Below are 17763 nucleotides of genomic sequence, written 5' to 3'. Positions count from 1 at the left end.
CATGGTATTGGACTGGAATTCTCTGCCATCTGATGACTGTAAAAGTCTTATTAATACGAGTCTGGCAGGTAACCCTGAGCAGAGAGATTATTCCAGCCTGTATTATTATTGGACACAGAATATCCTATCTAATAATGAATTTAATACATTTACTCAGATTTTGCAAGGAAATGTCTTCATATCCCAATATAATTGAAGACAGTTCCTCATATAACAGTGATCAGCTTTGGGACATCCATGCAGATATGAAGATCCCAACGTTGCTGACACCTTTTCCTTTCTGTTCTCCCAACACCATTCCAAAAGCAGATTCAACAAGGAGTACAAAGTTACAGTAATTCCCCACCATTCACCATGAACATCCCTGCCACGTTGGACCTGGAGTAGGGAAGGTCATCCCATTTATTCTAAAGATGGGAGGCAGCATCCAGGAATTGAGAGAGTTCATTTACACTGCATTTTAAATTGTTGGAGAATTTTCATAAATGTTTTTAAATGTTGCAGTTGTACATGCATTTTATCCTTGATTTTTTATAAAATGTTTTTAATAGTTTTTGATTACTTTTGAATGTCAAACATATTCAAAGTTGCTGACAGCTTTGACAGTTGTTAGTGAGGAAGGGGCTACGGCTTTGCTGGTGAGCAGTTGGGGCTTCTGCACCACCCACCTCTCACACTCCCACCCAATCCCCACTTTGTTGCCATGGCCACCCTCAGCTCGATGGAAAGCTGGCTGTCCATTGGAGTTTCTGGTTATCTGGATAAGTTTGATCATTATTTGGAAGTCAGTGGTGCGTGTTGAGGACTTGCCATTATCTTTCCACCATTTTAACTCAGAGAAACTTCCTAAAAAGGTGACTCCAAAATAGAGAACTCATAGCCTATGTGATTAACAGGTATCTGGTCGAGGCTGGAAAGAGCTATGGAGGTAGAATTTTGTGCTCAGTCACTTGCACTAAATGCAAAACGTAGCACCTCTGAGCATTGTACTTTGCTTTTGTAAATTAGTTCCATTGAGTTCAATAGAACTCGATTCTAAAAGTTCCATTGCGTTCAATAGAACTCGATTCTAAAAGTACAGTTGCTATATCACCTGAAAAGGACGAATTTCTATTCCTTGATCTAAGTGCCCCCAAGGCTACACCAGTGATGTGATACAAAGTCAATCTATTCAAAATTAAACCCGTAACACTTCATCCTCTCTCCTGTATTTGCAGCAATGCCATGTCGTCTCTGAACTGAAGTGGTAGCAGACAAAAAAAATCACGCTCTTTGACACAACGATTCCAAATGATGTCCCATTGGTATGGTCAGACCTGTTTTCTGAAATTAAAGCTCATTGGACATTACATAAAGGGAGACTTACCTCGTGTCCAGTCTGTTTTGTAATTGATTTGAATTGCCTGATGGTATCGACATGGAGGGAGCTCCATAAATTATGTTAAATGTGCTACGTCAGAATGGTTGGTGTTGTCAATGAAGACCTTAAATAAACAAGTCTTGGCCCAGCCAATACATCATATGTACGTTTTCACTATAGCACAATCATTTACAAAAAAAATGTTCTGGTTTAATTTCTGCCACTTGCTATTCTCATGAGTGACTCCTGTTGGGCGTTTAGGACTTGTAGAACTCACCAATCGTGCAATCAGCTCCAATAAATCCAGGAGGACAGCTGCAGGTTCCAGTCACCGTGTCACACCGGCCCTCGTTTTGACATTTACATCTCTCTCGGCAGTATGGGCCATAGGTTCCCTCCGGACATCCTGAAAGGCAAGTCTATTCATTCTTAGAGGTTTCACTTCACTTTACATGGACACAGTCAATAAATAAATCCTGCTGCCATTGGTTATTTTGTGAGCCACTCATTCAACTTCAATAATGATGCCTCTAATATTTCAAATGGATGTGGAATTACAGCTCAAACACAATAGCTGAACAGTTTTATAGAATCATTTTTTGACCACATTAAAACCACAGGTTAGTTTGCCCATAAGGCATACTCAGCACTCTGTAAACATTTTTAGTTGGCCTGAGAACTTTAACCTGACAAAGATATACAAAAGAGATTAAAGGAAAGGCTTATTTATTGACTGGTTTATATTGAATGCTAAAATGGTCTAGTTTCTGCCATAGATACAGCTGATACAACTGATCATTATAAGTTTGTACAAGTAAATTTTGTAATTGCGAATTTTATGAGGGTGTAACACAGACTCAATAACTATATTAACTATTAAAAAGGATCTGTTTATTTTAACTTAATATTTTCTTAATAAGTAAATTGTACAGTATTGGAGCAATAAATAATGAAATTACTCTTTGGGGTGGATTATTATATAAGTGAACACTTAGCACTGTCATTTTAATGATTTTGCAAGCTGATTTCTACAGACTAAAGGAAGACCAGAAGATGCAGAGATTGCTGCAAGGTAGGGATCAATTCTGCAAATTGATTGAATACATACGGAGATCACATTGTGCCCCATGGTAGCCAGGAAGACAGGTACAGCGGCCAGTAACAGGATGGCATTCTTCATTCACTCCTGAGCACTGGCACACCTGGTTGCAGTCCTGCCCATAGGTGCCCGGAGGACAACCTGGAAGGAATGCAGAAGAAGTCAGCAAGTGGAAATGCTCCCACTTTCTTTATAAAACACCAGCATCAGTACAGTGATTAGTCGGCATAGATCAGGCATGATCATATTGAAAGGCAGGGCAGGACTGAGGAGCCTGGTGGCCTCCTCCTACTCGACTCCTATTTTCTTGTGCCCTTGTAACAAAAAGAAGTAACAGTGCCCAGATACAAAACACCTCGAATCGTCATCCTCTGAAAGCTGAGCACACATCAGATGAAAAAGGTGAGTTAGCTGATGGTCAGTACTATTCATCAAATACATTAGATTGTAGCCAGATATGGGAATAAGCTGAGAATTGCCACCCTTCAACTAACAGGCAAGCTGCACAGTGCAAAACGTGGAATTTAATCTTAGGTCCATGCTTAATGTTGGTGGCTTGCCACTGACTGCAAGTGCTGGGCCAAATGTCACCCACTGCCTAATGTTTGAGGGACAATTAATGTAGATCTTACTATTAGGAAAAGGCAGAAAAAGGTGAAACATATAAAGACATATAGAAAATAGGAACAAGTGCAGGCCACCTAGCCCTTTAAGCCTGTTCCACCATTCAATATGATCTTTGCTGATACTTTATTTCAATACCACATTCCTGCACTCTCCCCGTACCCCTTGAGGTCTTTTGTGTCCAGCAATCCATCTACCTCCTTTGTAAATATACTCAGTGACTTGACCTCCACCACCTTCTGTGATAGAAAACTCCACAGGCTGTCCATCCTCAAGAGTGAAGAAATTTCTCCTCACCTCAGTCATAAAGGTCTTACTCCACATCCTGAGGGTGTGACCCCTCATTCTAGAGGTCGCCGACCAGGGAAAACAGCTTCCTTGCAATCCCATTTGTCTAGCACCGTCAGAATTTTTTTACACTTCGGTGACATTCCCTCTCATTCTTCTAAGCTTTAGTTAACCCAATCTCTCTTCAAATGAGAGTCCAGCCATCCGAGGAATCAGTCTGGTGAACCTTCATTGCACTCCCTCAGGGGCTTGTATATGCAAGGAAATAAAAACTGTACAGAAGACTCTATTTCCACCAGCACCTCTACTTCCTCAGGAGGCTAAAGAAATTCAGCATGTTCCCTTTGACCCTCATCAATTTTTATAGATGCACCATATAAAGCATCCTATCCGGATGCATCACGCCTTGGTACGGCAACTGCACTGCCCGAGACCGCAAGAAACTGCAGAGAGTTGTGAACGCAGCTCAGCAGCACATCACAAAAACCAGCCTCCCCTCCATGGACTCTTGTCTACACTTCTTGCTGCCTCAGTAAAGCAGCCAATATAATCAAAGACCCTCCCCCCACCACCCAGAACATTCTTCCCCCTCCCATTGGACAGAAGATACAAAAGCCTGAAAGCATGTACCACCAGGCTAAAGGACAGCTTCTATCCCACTGTTATAAGTCTATTGAACAGACCTCTTGTAGGATTAGATGGACTCTTGACCTCACAATCTACCTCATCATGGCCTTGCACCTTATTGTCTGCCTGCACTGCACTTTCTCTATAACTGTAACACTTTATTCTGCATTCTGATAGTTTTCCCTTGTACTACCTCAATGCACTGATGTGATGAAATGATCTGTATGGATGGCATGCAAAACAAAGTTTTTCACTGTACCTCGGTACATATGACAATAATAAACCAATTTCACCAATGCCCTGTATAGTTGTAGTTAGCCATCCTCACTTTGGTGCTGAAAACTTTTACAATGAAGGTCAACGTACCATTTGCCGTTTTAACTGCTTGATTCATTTTGATATTTGTTTTCAGTGACTGGTGCACAAGGACCTGCATCCCTTTGTATATCATTTTCCAATCTATCACCATTTAAGTAACACTCTGCCTTTCAGTTTTTGCTACTGAAGTTGATAACTTCACATTTATCCATGTTACACTGCATCTGTCATGTATTTGCCCAGCCATTCAACTTCTCAAAATCACCTCAAAAACCCTATGCGCATCCCTCAGAGTGCCAGTCAACTTCTCCAATACTGTTCCTTTTGTAATACTCATTTCTTCAAATTTTCCTCTTCATTAGACTCCTGATTCCCTTGTATTTCTGGGAATTTATTTGTGAATTTGTTTAATTGCTCAGTCAATGAGAGTGGGGGAGGGAGAAAGGGAGAGAGTGAGGTATTTTCACTGCCATAAAACTCAAGACATGTCACTATCCATCACAGCTTGAGCACCGCGTACATTTCTGATGGCCACATTACAGGGAAGATGTAATTGCACTGGAGAGGTTATGGAGGTTTACGAAGATGTTGCCAGGACTCAATGAGGAATGATTGAATAACCTTAGATTGCTTTCTTACTTACACTACGTTGGCCTCTTGTGATCTCATACAATTCAACACAACGGTGTATAAAATTATGAGAGCCCAGGTGAAGTAAAGGAGGAGGATCTATTTCCCTTAGCAGAGGAATTTAAAAACAGGCAACATAGATTTAACAGAAATAAAGGACTGCAGATGCTGGAATCCAGATGAAAAACATGACGATGCCGGAGGAACTCAGCATCATCGTGTTTTTCATTTAACATAGATTTAAATTGATTAGTAAAAAGATTAGAGAGGAGATAAGGAAATATCTTTCTATTTGGAGGGTCTTGAACTCACTGCCCAAAAGGGTAGGAGAAGCAACACACTCACCACATTTGGACAGTCCTTGGATGAGTACTTGAAGAACTGTGATCTGCAGGGCTACAGAACTAGTGACAGAAGGTGAATTTGATTGGGTAGCTCTTTTTCAACTAGCACAAGCAAAATGGGCCAAATGCCCTCTTTTTGTGTTGTAAGTTTTCTACAAAGTTTACAATTTCCTCATCCATCAAGTACATGCACACTAGCTCGAGGAGCGAAAACCGTGGCTTTCTACTGATTTGGATTTAATCCTTACTTTCTTCGCAACCATTGCCAGTGAATCCAGCAGGACAACCACACTCTCCGGTCACATGGTTACAGGCAATGCCAGGCAAGCACTCACATCTCTGGTCACAGTCTTCTCCATAGTAACCAGGCAGGCAGGCTGCAAGAGAAATAAAGCAATGTCAAACACATGTCAGGGGATCTCAACTAAATCAGAAACTTTTATCTGTTAATAACTAACTTCAAAAGGTTTGTGGTTACTGATATGACAGTTGCAAGGTGCAGTAAGTTCATTTCAAGGTACTAAGTGTCAGCATTTTTCAGCCATCGAAAGCTTAGATAGATGAGGAGTTTATCTTCATTCACTTATCTCAACCTCAAGAAGATCACTCCTGACTCGATTTTCACTGTTTGCTCTGTGAATAGGCACACCACGGAGCCTCGAAGACCATGGCCAGCAGTGAAACAACGGTACTTGCTGCTGACTTGGAAGAAAGCCACCTGCACCCCCCCACCCCACCTTCCCCACCCCCACCCCCACAGCTGATGTCAGTTGTTGTCAGGTCTTGGTTTCAGAGGTTCTCTGCCGACCAGCTATAGACACCAAAACAGGGAGTAAAAATTCCAAGTTTTAGTTATTATTATCTATTATTATTATCTACATATTATCTATATAATCTATTATTAATTACAAAGTATGAATAAAAGATGGGAACATACATGCAAGATTAAGATTGAAAATGAAGTATCACTAACTTGTTAGAAATAATATGTTGCTGTCTTAAACACTGTTACATTTCAAGATATTTGTTTAACTTCAATGCAAGGCCAGAGAATTTGCTGCATATTAATTTTAGAAATTTACTTAAGCTATATGCTGCACAAAAAAAAAACACTTTCTGGATGATTTATAGTGAGAATAGTGCATGAATATCTGAACCTTCCATCAGTTCACTGATTTCCCTTGTCAACAGTGGAGAAACTTACAGAATCAGGCAGCCCATGGAGGGGCACTGAACTGTCGACAGCAATGTCAGCATTTCCGCATTCAATTATGCAGGCACAAAAATCCCAAAGATGGTGTCAGTTCCATGGTGCAAATGATGGGAAATGCCAATAGTTTGGCAATGATAAAATCCGGCCCTATATATGACATGGTAATGTCAGCTAATTTACCAGCATCTTAGATTATGTTCACTAACAGAGCCTGGTGTTCGGATTTTGTATTTATCCGCCAATAGGCTAATATCACCAAAAGCAGTTGCTGCAAACCATACCTCGATAGTTCTAACTGACATAATATGGCTACATATCCACTCACACTCTCTGTGGTCTAGACAAACTTTACTTTATTCTGAAGGTTGCCCTGTAATTTAATGAGTGGATCTCCCACTCTGTGGACACCCCAGGCCATCACTTACGTTTGTCGCACCTCTTCCCCCGCCAGCCTCGGGCGCACTGGCAAACTGCAGTCTCATGATGGCAGGAAATGGCATTTTCACACTCGCATCTTTCCTCACAGTGCTCTCCGTGGTATCCTGCTGGGCAAGCTAGAAGACCAAATCAGACATTGAACTGGGACAAAGCAGTTTTAATATTGGCACCACAGGCCAATTCACCAAAGGTTGGCTCCATCTCAGGCACAGGAACAAAGTGTTGTGTTGGTGACATCACTTCTCCATGAATGTACTCCTTACGTAGTGCTTACACTCAGTTTTAAAGCAGAAACTGACATTCAGATAACTTGTCTGGGGGTGACAACTCCCATATCATTGGTCTGGTGGGATTGGCAGGAAATGCAAGATATGAAAAGGGCAAAAAGGGCAAGATGGCTGGTGGAAATGGAAAGACTGGAAAAACTAAGACTCTGGGTATGTGTATGAGGAAATGTGAGAGTGAGAGGGGCAGAGAGAGAGAGAGAGAGAGAGAGAGAGAGAAAGTGAGAGAGAGAGGGAGAGTGAGAGGGAGGGAGGGGGGAGAAGGGGGGGAAGAGAGAGAGAGAGAGAGAGAGAGAGAGAGAGAATTGAGCATGCCACAGCAACGAAGTGTTGAGCTGTTGATACCACTTCTCCATGAATATACTTCATACACCATAGTGCTTACACTCAAGTGTGTCATTCTGCATTTTGACTGCTAAACTGAGCTGTAACATCAAAGGAAGTGGAGTCTCCAGGTCCCAAGGAGGAAGATCAAAGGGAGCCTGATGGAGAAACTAAACTGATTGAAGCCTGGCATTTATTGTAAAGGGCTAGTGGAGGCAGGGGCATAGCCAGATCTGGCAATGTCAGTCTAGCAGTAGTCAGGCAGCCCAGCACATCTGGACTCACAACTGTTTTTGTTTACTGAGTTTGTAGGGGTGGCCAAAGTAGCTCCAGCATATGAGAAGGGCAAGGTGGCTGTGGGAGAGTCAATCAAGGTGTTAATCAAAACACAGGTCCTCAAAGAGTTTGAGGGTGAGATGAATATAACTTTCTCTACGAGAGAAAATTGACAATAATGGGAACCACCTCTCCTACATTTCCCGCTGCCTCAGGAAAGCAGCTAACATAATCAAAGGCCCCTCCCACCCCAGTCATTCTCTCTTCTCCCCTCTTCCGTCAGGCAGAAGATACAAAAGCCTGAGATTACGAACCACCAGACTCAAGGACAGCTTCTATCCCACTGTTATGATTCTTAAATGGACCTCTCGTACGCTAAAAGATAAACTCTTTATCTCTCATTGTGGCACTTCACTTTATTTGTCTACCTGCACTGCATTTTCTCTGCAACTGTAACAGTATGTTCTGCATTTTATTTTTCCTTTCGTTCTACCTCAACATACTTGAGTATGGAATGATCTGTCTGGATGGCACGCAAATAAAAGCTTTTCACTGTATCTCAGTACGTGTGACAATAATAAACCAATTACCAATTATTGTGTGGGGCAGGGGGATCTATGAAGGAGCACAGAAATGAAAAACTGCTCAGTTACAGACCTCTGAGGTGTGTGGTTAGGTTAAGGGGATCCACATGGTACACAAGCTTAAGGTAGATGGTGGGAAAGTTTAAAATTAGTGTTGATGAGAAAGTGTTGATACAAGGTAGGAGATTTTGCTAAGGAAATTGCCAGGAGGTGTAACAAAGCTGCAGCCGAGGAGTATCTTGAAAAGGTTCAAGGGATCAACCTGTTCACTGGTTGTGTGATAGAGCCATTAATGTTGGCAATCAAGAGAAGTCCTTTCTCTTCTTCAAACAAATGTTATGTTGTAACATCTACCCAAAGACAGGGGAACTCACTCTAGAGCTGGCAAAAATAATGAAAATCTTTTCATTTAATGCAACCCTCTGATAAATTCCAAAAGAATTCATATAATTGCACCTGTTATATTTTGTAGGTGTCACGAACCAGCAACAAAAGAAACACTCTGAGCATGATTCAGTGTTAAAAACTATTTTATTAATTACTACTTATGATAATACGTAAAATAAAAGTAAAAATGTTAGTATGTTAGAATTCAAAAATGTTAAACCTTGAACGTTAACCCCAAAACTAAACTCTTCGTGTGTGTGTGACAAAGTCCAAAACTCCCAGTTCCGGAATGGTTCTTAAAGTTCAGTTCCGCAAGCCATAAGGTGAAACATGAGCAAGGGCTTCTTCAACAACCACCGTTGTCAGAAGATAAGACGTAGATAGGGAGGGTAAATACGAAATCCAAATGTTCCACGATGGAACCCAAACGACACTCCAGTGTTTACTCGGTAGTGACTTCCTCACCCCGAAAAGCATCCGAATCGTGGTCGTCCACACACAAATACCTGTTTCCTTCTACAGGTCAGCAACAAAGTGAACCCCACCGGATTACTTCCAACTTCCATACATGGATTTCAGTGGCAGACACAGTTATTGTTTCTCATCCATCGATAGAGAAAACTAGCAGGCTGGTGTCTCTCTCCCTTCTCTCTCTCTCTCTCCTTCTTCTTCTAACTTCTTCAACAACATCATTACGTCCTTTATCTTCTATTGACGTAAGCACGCCCCACACACACATACACACACTCTCTATCTTAAAGGAACTTTCACTGAGTCCGTAACACCTCCCACCTAAAAAAAAAATTTTTCCCAAGAAAAATTTAACCGCGCATACAGTTAGTAATTTTAATAATTATCATGCTACACAACTACAGACTATCAGATTAGTACAGATACATGTTTCCCATTTAACATCGGGAAAGACAATCAGCAATCACATTATCTTTGCCTTTAATGTGAGTTATCATGAGATCAAACTCTTGCAAAATTAAACTCCAGTTTAACAGCCTTCTGTTCTTGTTTTTGACTCGGCTCAGAAACACCAATGGGTTATGATCTGTATATACAGTCAATGGTTTCTGAGCGGTGCAAACATATACACTGAAATGTTGCAAGGCTAAAACAAGCGACAGTAATTCTTTCTCTATGGTGGAATAATTCTTTTGATGCTCATTAAATTTCTTTGAAAAGTAAGCTACAGGATGGTCAATATCATCAAGGTCACCCTTCTGCAACAACACAGTTCCTGCAGCTTCATCACTGGCATCTACTGCTAATGAAAATGGCTTTTCAAAGTCAGGTGTTTTGAGCACAGGATGATAGCATAAAATGGCTTTCAGCTTCTCAAATGCTTCTTGACAAGAATCTGTCCAAACAAACTTTACTCCCTTCTTCAGAAGATTAGTTAGGGGAAGAGCAATATCAGCAAAATTTTTATAAAATTTTCGATAATATCCAACCACTCCCAAAAATCTTCTAACAGTCCTCGTACCTGTGGGAATAGGGAACTCAGATATTGCTTGAACTTTTGCCTGAACAGGAGCTTGCTTGCCTTGACCTACAACATAACCAAGATACGTCACAGTGGCATGGCCAAATTCACTTTTAGCCAAGTTAACTGTAAGGTTAGCCTTGGAAAGTCTTTCAACAACCTTTCTAACGCAGAGATGTGATCTTCCCAAGTATCATTCCCAGTCACTAAGTCGTCAATGTAGGCATCTGTATGTTTTAACCCATGAATCACTGAATTAATCATTCTTTGAAATGTTGCCGGAGCATTTTTCATTCCAAATGGCAAAACATTGTATTCATACAATCCAGAAGGGGTTACAAAGGCAGAAATCTCCCTTCCTCTATCTGTTAATGGAACACACCAGTACCCTTTTAATAGGTCAATCTTTGTAAGAAATTTTGCCTTTCCCACTCTGTCTATGCAATCATCCACCCTAGGAATAGAGTAAGCATCTGACTTCGTTACAGCATTCACTTTCCTGTAATCTGTGCAAAATCTAACAGTTCCATCAGGTTTAGGTACAATAACACAGGGCGAACTGCAGTTTGAAATAGAATGTCTAATAATATCATTTTCCAACATGTATTTTATCTCCTGATCAACAAGTTTATTTTTTTCCACATTCATTCGATATGGGTGTTGTTTGATTGGTTTTGCATCCCCAACATCAACATCATGGGTAATTATCGATGTTCTGTTTGGAACATCTGGGAACAGATTTTTAAATTTTAAAATTAATTCTCTCATCTGTTGTTTTTGTGAAACTTGTAAATGGTCCAACTTCGTTTCAAGGTTCTCCAGGATATTTTGGTTTTTTAGTTTCGATGGAACAATATTTGGTCTAAACTGGCCTTCCTCAACATCAACATCAGGCATTCTAGAAACAACCTTCACATCACTCACCAAGGCCACAATTGAATCTCTTTCATAATAAGGCTTTAGCATGTTTACATGACAGAGTTGTGTTTTTTCTTTCAATTCTGTCAACTCAGGGTCCTTTGTCTGTTCCACCATAAATTCCTTCCTCGACGAAGACAAATCTTTAAATTTAGGCTCACTACAAGGATGTTGATCCTCAGTGAAGACAGAAAAAGTCTCAGACAAGGCATCATAATTTTCTTCCTGTTTAGGACTGTCACAGGGAACAACTTCAGGCTGCACAGGACTGTCGGCCTTGGCTAATTCTTTAGCTCTAGCTCGAGTCACCGCACATGATGGGTAAACATCTGGATCATTCTCAGACTCATCAATCCTTGGTTTGGTTGTTAACCGTACCACAGGAACAATTTCTCCATCTGCAAGGTCATTTCCCAATAACAAAGAAACTCCTTCCACTGGTAACCTAGGTCTTATCCCTATCTCGACTGGTCCTTCTACGAACTTTGACTTTAAAATCACCCTGTGTAAAGGGACAGATATGGTGTCATCTGTAACGCCTCGTATTAGATTTACCTCACCAGTGTCATTTTCTTCACCAAAATTTAAAACACTGTCCAGCAAGAGAGATTGGCAAGCCCCAGTATCTCTAAGAATTTTCACTGGCACCTGGGGTGACTCATTATTCAGTGAAACAAAACCCTCTGATACATAAGAACGGAATTCCTTTCTCACCTCCTCCAACTTTTCTGCTTTTACCTCTTGCAAGGACTGATCTTTAACAACATCTCCTAAACCTTTTTGATTTTTAATTGCCTGAAAGCAAGCATTGGGCACAGCTTCCTTCCTTTTCTTCAAAAGGGCACAATTAGATATCACATGGCCAGGTTTCTTACAGTAATAACAAGTACGCTCAACAGGTTTCTCCAGCACTGGCTTCTTTTCATCCTTCCCTTTTTGATAACCTCCCAATTTAATCTCCGGTTTACCTGGATTGTCCTTATAACTCTTTTGAAAGGTTTTAGGTTGTCCCCATTTGGATTTATGGGTTAAAGCATAAACATCTGCCAACCTAGCAGTTTCTTGTAAAATTTCCACTCCCTTTTCATTTAAATATGTAGTCATCTCAGCTGGAACACATCTTTTAAAGTCTTCCACTAATATCAATTCTTTCAATTTACCAAAATCCTCATCCACATTTTTAGCCATGCACCATCGTTCAAAACATATTCTCTTTCCATTGGCAAATTCCATATAAATTTGATCTGCAGATTTCCTCAAGTCTCTAAACTTTTGTCTATAAGCTTCAGGTACCAATTCATAGGCCTTTAACACAGCTTGTTTTACCTTTGTATAATCAGCTGCATCCTCAACAGACAAAGCAGAATAAGCTTTTTGAGCTTTACCTTTAATCACACTCTGTACCATAAGAGCCCATCCTTTCTTTGGCCAGTTTGAACTCACAGCAACCTTTTCAAAATGTTGGAAATACTGATCAACCTGATCTTCATCAAACGGAGGGACTAATCGAACCTCCCTGCTGGCTGAAAAACCATCATCAGAATCAGATTCCAAACTCTTTTGCTTCATTTTTAACTCACGCTGCCGCTGTTTTTCCTTCTCCTCCCTATCCAGCTCCATCCTCCTCACTTCCATCTGGGCTTTCCTTTCCTCTGCCTCAGCCTCAAATTTCAACCGAATTAGTTCCCGTTCCCGTTCAGCCTCGAACTTCACCCGAGTTAGCTCTCGTTCCCGTTCAGCCTCTAACCTTAACTGGGTTTGCTCTCGTTCAGCCTCTATCTTTGCCAGCTGCACCTGTGCCTCAGAAATTGCTAGTTCACTGCCAGGAAACTGTTTTAACACTTCCTCCTCAAACACCTTCTTTTCCACATAATGGCCAGCTATCAGCCTCTGAATATCTGCCTTTCTCATAAATCGCGTTACTGCCTCAAGATGTAGCTCTGCAGCAATTTTCACCAAATCAGGCTTCCTCATCCCCTGCAATCCTCCAGGAGAGGGTTTTTTCAAAAATGTATCCATTGTTGCTGGTTTCCACACACACAAGCCAATTAGAAAGAATTTATCAGACCTCCCTCAACAATCTTTGGATTGAATCCCGAACGAATCTCATCAATCTGGTGAACGATCCCAGATGACACTCGTTAATCTTTGGTTTGGATCCCAGACGAGCCCCCAATTTTGTCACGAACCAGCAACAAAAGAAACACTCTGAGCATGATTCAGTGTTAAAAACTATTTTATTAATTACTACTTATGATAATATGTAAAATAAAAGTAAGAATGTTAGTATGTTAGAATTCAAAAATGTTAAACCTTGAACGTTAACCCCAAAACTAAACTCTTCGTGTGTGTGTGACAAAGTCCAAAACTCCCAGTTCCGGAATGGTTCTTAAAGTTCAGTTCCGCAAGCCATAAGGTGAAACATGAGCAAGGGCTTCTTCAACAACCACCGTTGTCAGAAGATAAGACGTAGATGTAGAGAACATAGGGAGGGTAAATACGAAATCCAAATGTTCCACGATGGAACCCAAATGACACTCCAGTGTTTACTCGGTAGTGACTTCCTCACCCCGAAAAGCATCCGAATCGTGGTCGTCCACACACAAATACCTGTTTCCTTCTACAGGTCAGCAACAAAGTGAACCCCACCGGATTACTTCCAACTTCCATACATGGATTTCAGTGGCAGACACAGTTATTGTTTCTCATCCATCGATAGAGAAAACTAGCAGGCTGGCGTCTCTCTCCCTTCTCTCTCTCTCTCTCCTTCTTCTTCTAACTTCTTCAACAACGTCATTACGTCCTTTATCTTCTATTGACGTAAGCACGCCCCACACACACATAAACACACACTCTCTATCTTAAAGGGACTTTCACTGAGTCCGTAACATAGGTGATGCCTTCATGATCCTTACAGAATCACAAACAGTCCGGAAACCAGAGGGAGATCAGGAAGAGACATTTAAAAGAAAAATAAGCAAGTTAAGAACTTACAAACTAACCATTACAGGGTCCACCACAAACCTTTTGGAACAGCATTCCTTTTGATCCCTGGTCTAGTAAAACAATACGAAACCCTGACCTTTACTTACAAGTTTGACACCTTTCTCCGATCCAGCCGGGTCTGCAAGTGCATTCTCCGGAGCGTCGGTCGCAGGTACCCCCATTACTGCAGCTGCAATGTTGCTGACATCCTTCTCCAAACCATCCATCTTCACACTCTGAATAGCAAGCACACAGCCCGGTTGGTACACAGACCCCCACAATGAATAACATTTTTGCATTGCTTTCACTCCAAGTTCACTTCTGATCACATGCTCACCCAGCTCACAAGCGATACCAGTCCACCCTTTGGGGCAGGTGCACGTTCCACTCACGGGATCGCACTGGGCCGAGTCCCTGCATACGCAGGGCTGCAGGCAGTTCATTCCGTAGAAACCAGTAGGGCATCCTATTGGGAGTCAAAAATGGGTAAATATAAAACTTGATAAGGTGGAAAACTACTGCTATGTTATTTTCTTTGGACTCTAACCTTACGATCTACCTTGTGACCTTGCACCTTATTGTCTACCTGCACTGCACTTCCTCTGTAGCTGTGACAGTTTACTCTGCACTGTTATTATTTTTGCCTGTACTACCTCAATGCACTCTGTACTAACTCAGTGTAACTGCACTGTGTAATGAATTGACCTGTACGATCAGTATACAAGTTTTTCACTGTACCTCCGTACAAGTGACAATAATAAACCAATACCAATACCAGAAGATACAAAAGCCTGAAAGCATGTACCACCAGGCTCAAGGTCAGTTTTGATCCCACTGTTATAAATCTATTGAAAGGCTCCCTCATACAATAAGATGGACTCTTGACTTCATAGTCTACCTCGTTATGACCTTGCACCTTATTGTCTACCTGCACTGCATTTTCTCTGTGGCTGTTACACTTTATTCTGCATTCTGTTATTGTTTTACCTGGTACTACCTCGATGCACTGTATAATGAATTGATCTGTATGAACAGTATGCAGGACAAGTTTTTCCACTGTATCTCGGTACATGTGACAATAATAAACCAATTCCAATTAAAAAAAAATCATTTATCTGTGTAACTTTGGAGCAGATGCGACTTAGATCCAACACAACGAATGGAAGAAAACTCTCCTCAGATCCACTAAGCTGCTATGAGTCCAGGCTGAACCAATCTCAATTTTTGCCCAATGGACACAAATTCAAACTATGAAACTGTCAATTGTTTATTTGATTGATTTTACAGAAGATGCACAAAAGTCAGATTGTTCCAATCAAAGAGGGACATTTTTAGATAGCCCGACAAGTTAAATTTAGTTTGCAGATGGTGTTCATCAGAACTCCAGTCACTTATTAAACTGTCAATGATGCTAAAAGTCCATTGAAAAGCAAATTAAAGACCCCCGTCACATTCCCCTTCCTCATTATCACCCCCCCACCCCAGCCCTTCACCAGTAAGGGGGGAGCCACTAATTTTATGGTGTAGACAGTTAGTTGGGGAATGGTTTTCAGAGGAACACTGAAGCAGCAACTCAACCTTTGAAAGTCTATGGCTACGAAAGAAGTCAGGGATCACTAATGAGACCGACAATATTCAGTCACTGGGATATAGGTCACAATACCTACAATCAGGACAATGTGGATACACTATATGATCAGCAGGTCCAAAGCCCAGCTTCCCTCACCCTGTCGTGTTCACGGTTACTTACGTTGTTGACACGTGATTCCTGTCCATCCAGAAGGACAGAGGCACTGGCCAGTCACATGATCACACGTCGCATTATTGTAGCAATCACAATGTTGGCTGCAGCCCCCACCATATCGCTGGTCAGGACAGGCTGAGGAAAGAGAAAACCAGAACACAGTACGGCATTCAGTCACTTCAGGGTCAAGCAACCAGCACAAACTTGTGCTGCAATAGAAACAATTGCAGAACAAAATCATCAGCCATGATCCTGCTGATAAATGGTCGGCAGTTCCATTGTGATGGAGTTTTTAATAACAATGACGCACTGTATGAAACAGTGGCTGCTAAATCATTGTGATAGGATATTCCTTTATGAATTCTCTGAATATACTGTGGAGAGAGTGGATAAGTTGACAAAAAGCAAAATAAAATGAAAATGCTGGAAATCTTAAATAAAAAACTGAAAATACTCAGCAAGCAGTGTCCATGGAGAGGGAAACAGTGCTATGTTCTGGACCAGGACCTTTTGTCAGAGATGGAAGTGTTAGAAAACAAGAATATTTTAAGTTGCAGAGAAAGGGCAAGGAACAGAGGAACAAAGAACTTCTGCGATAGGCTACAACCCAACGGAGACAGTGTGGTTTTAGCACCGACTGAGAGAGGGTAACCTGGATTGTTAATCACATTTGATCTGTGTGGAGGAGATATAAATAGAAGATGAACGAGACAGAGGAGTGCGGAATAAACAAATAACAAACTGCAATTGCTAGAAATCTGAAATAAAAGAGAATGCTGAAAATATTCTCATAAGGGTAGCATAGTAGTTAATGAATATGAACTTTGAAAGATTTTGATAACATATCACATAATAAAAGACCATGAAATTAAAGAGACAGTAGTTCAGGTGAAAAAATATGGCCAAGATTCTGGGTGCAAAGTATTGGTGAACAGTTGCTTTTCAGATCAGAGGGAAATATAAGGTTACTTTAGACTAGCATTCTGATTTATAAAAATGTATCCCAATAAAATCTACTAGAATGGTGCCAGGGATGATCAAATTCATTCATGTGGAGGGAAGGGTCATCGACCTGAAATGTTAATGCTGTGCCTCTCTCCACAGATGCTGCCTGGCCTGCTGAGTATTTCCAGCACTTTGTTTTTATAGAATTGGCAGCCTTTTACTTTTGTATGAAGTAGGATCTCCTCAGTGAGCATTTGACAATTTGGTAATCATTTTAGGAATAGCAGAGACATTTTCAAAGCTGGCAGAATATCGACACTCAGAAATAAAGTAACAAGTGAGGAAGATGGTAACAGACCCAAAGGAGACTTGTGTGATGGATATACACGGAGAGACAAAATTTAACATAGATGCTCCTAAATTCTAGTGCACCCTTGTATTGTGGAGGGCCGTTGCTGTCACGTGACAGCACTGCCCATTACCTGGTCGAAAGACACACCACTGTCAATCAAGGTCTGGCTCCACCCCACCCATCAGTGCACACCTGACCATTGGACCCTTTAAGCACCTTTGTACTTGGCCTCGGGTCATTGGCCTTTTGTGATCGATTAGCCCCTGCTGGCACCGGGCCATTGGCATTTTTGAACTATCTGGGCTGGACCCCCAGCCCTCCAGCACTATAAAGAGTGCCACACGTGCCCGGTTCTTTGATTGCTCAGAGGGATTCATCCTGCTTCATCCTCGGCCGAGGGACCGTGGATCGGCACTGGAGAGACCATTGGTAAGGTGTGCACTTCAACAGGGTTTGGAGCGTTCTAGTTGGTATTCCCGGTAGCGTAGAGCTGTGCCTGCACTGAGTCAAGGGGTGGCGGGTATCATATTG

General features: G+C 41.4%; 1 protein-coding gene across 1 annotated transcript in view; it reads right to left on the bottom strand.

The window, feature by feature from the left end:
- The window catches only part of LOC127571885 (multiple epidermal growth factor-like domains protein 6), a 265342-nt gene that overhangs the window by 12670 nt on the left and 234909 nt on the right, over positions 1–17763 (bottom strand). Inside the window, exons 24-30 of the mRNA XM_052018632.1 lie at positions 15942–16070; positions 14529–14657; positions 14299–14427; positions 6929–7057; positions 5539–5667; positions 2469–2600; positions 1638–1766 (exon numbers count right to left, since the gene is read on the bottom strand). Of these exons, the coding sequence (XP_051874592.1) occupies positions 1638–1766; positions 2469–2600; positions 5539–5667; positions 6929–7057; positions 14299–14427; positions 14529–14657; positions 15942–16070 (906 nt within the window). The remainder of the gene's footprint in view (positions 1–1637; positions 1767–2468; positions 2601–5538; positions 5668–6928; positions 7058–14298; positions 14428–14528; positions 14658–15941; positions 16071–17763) is intronic.

Source organism: Pristis pectinata, chromosome 6, assembly GCF_009764475.1.
Source record: "Pristis pectinata isolate sPriPec2 chromosome 6, sPriPec2.1.pri, whole genome shotgun sequence".
NCBI classification, from domain to species: Eukaryota; Metazoa; Chordata; class Chondrichthyes; order Rhinopristiformes; family Pristidae; genus Pristis; species Pristis pectinata.
The sequence above is the reverse complement of the archived record's forward strand: the minus strand, read 5'-3'. Positions and strand labels throughout refer to the sequence as shown.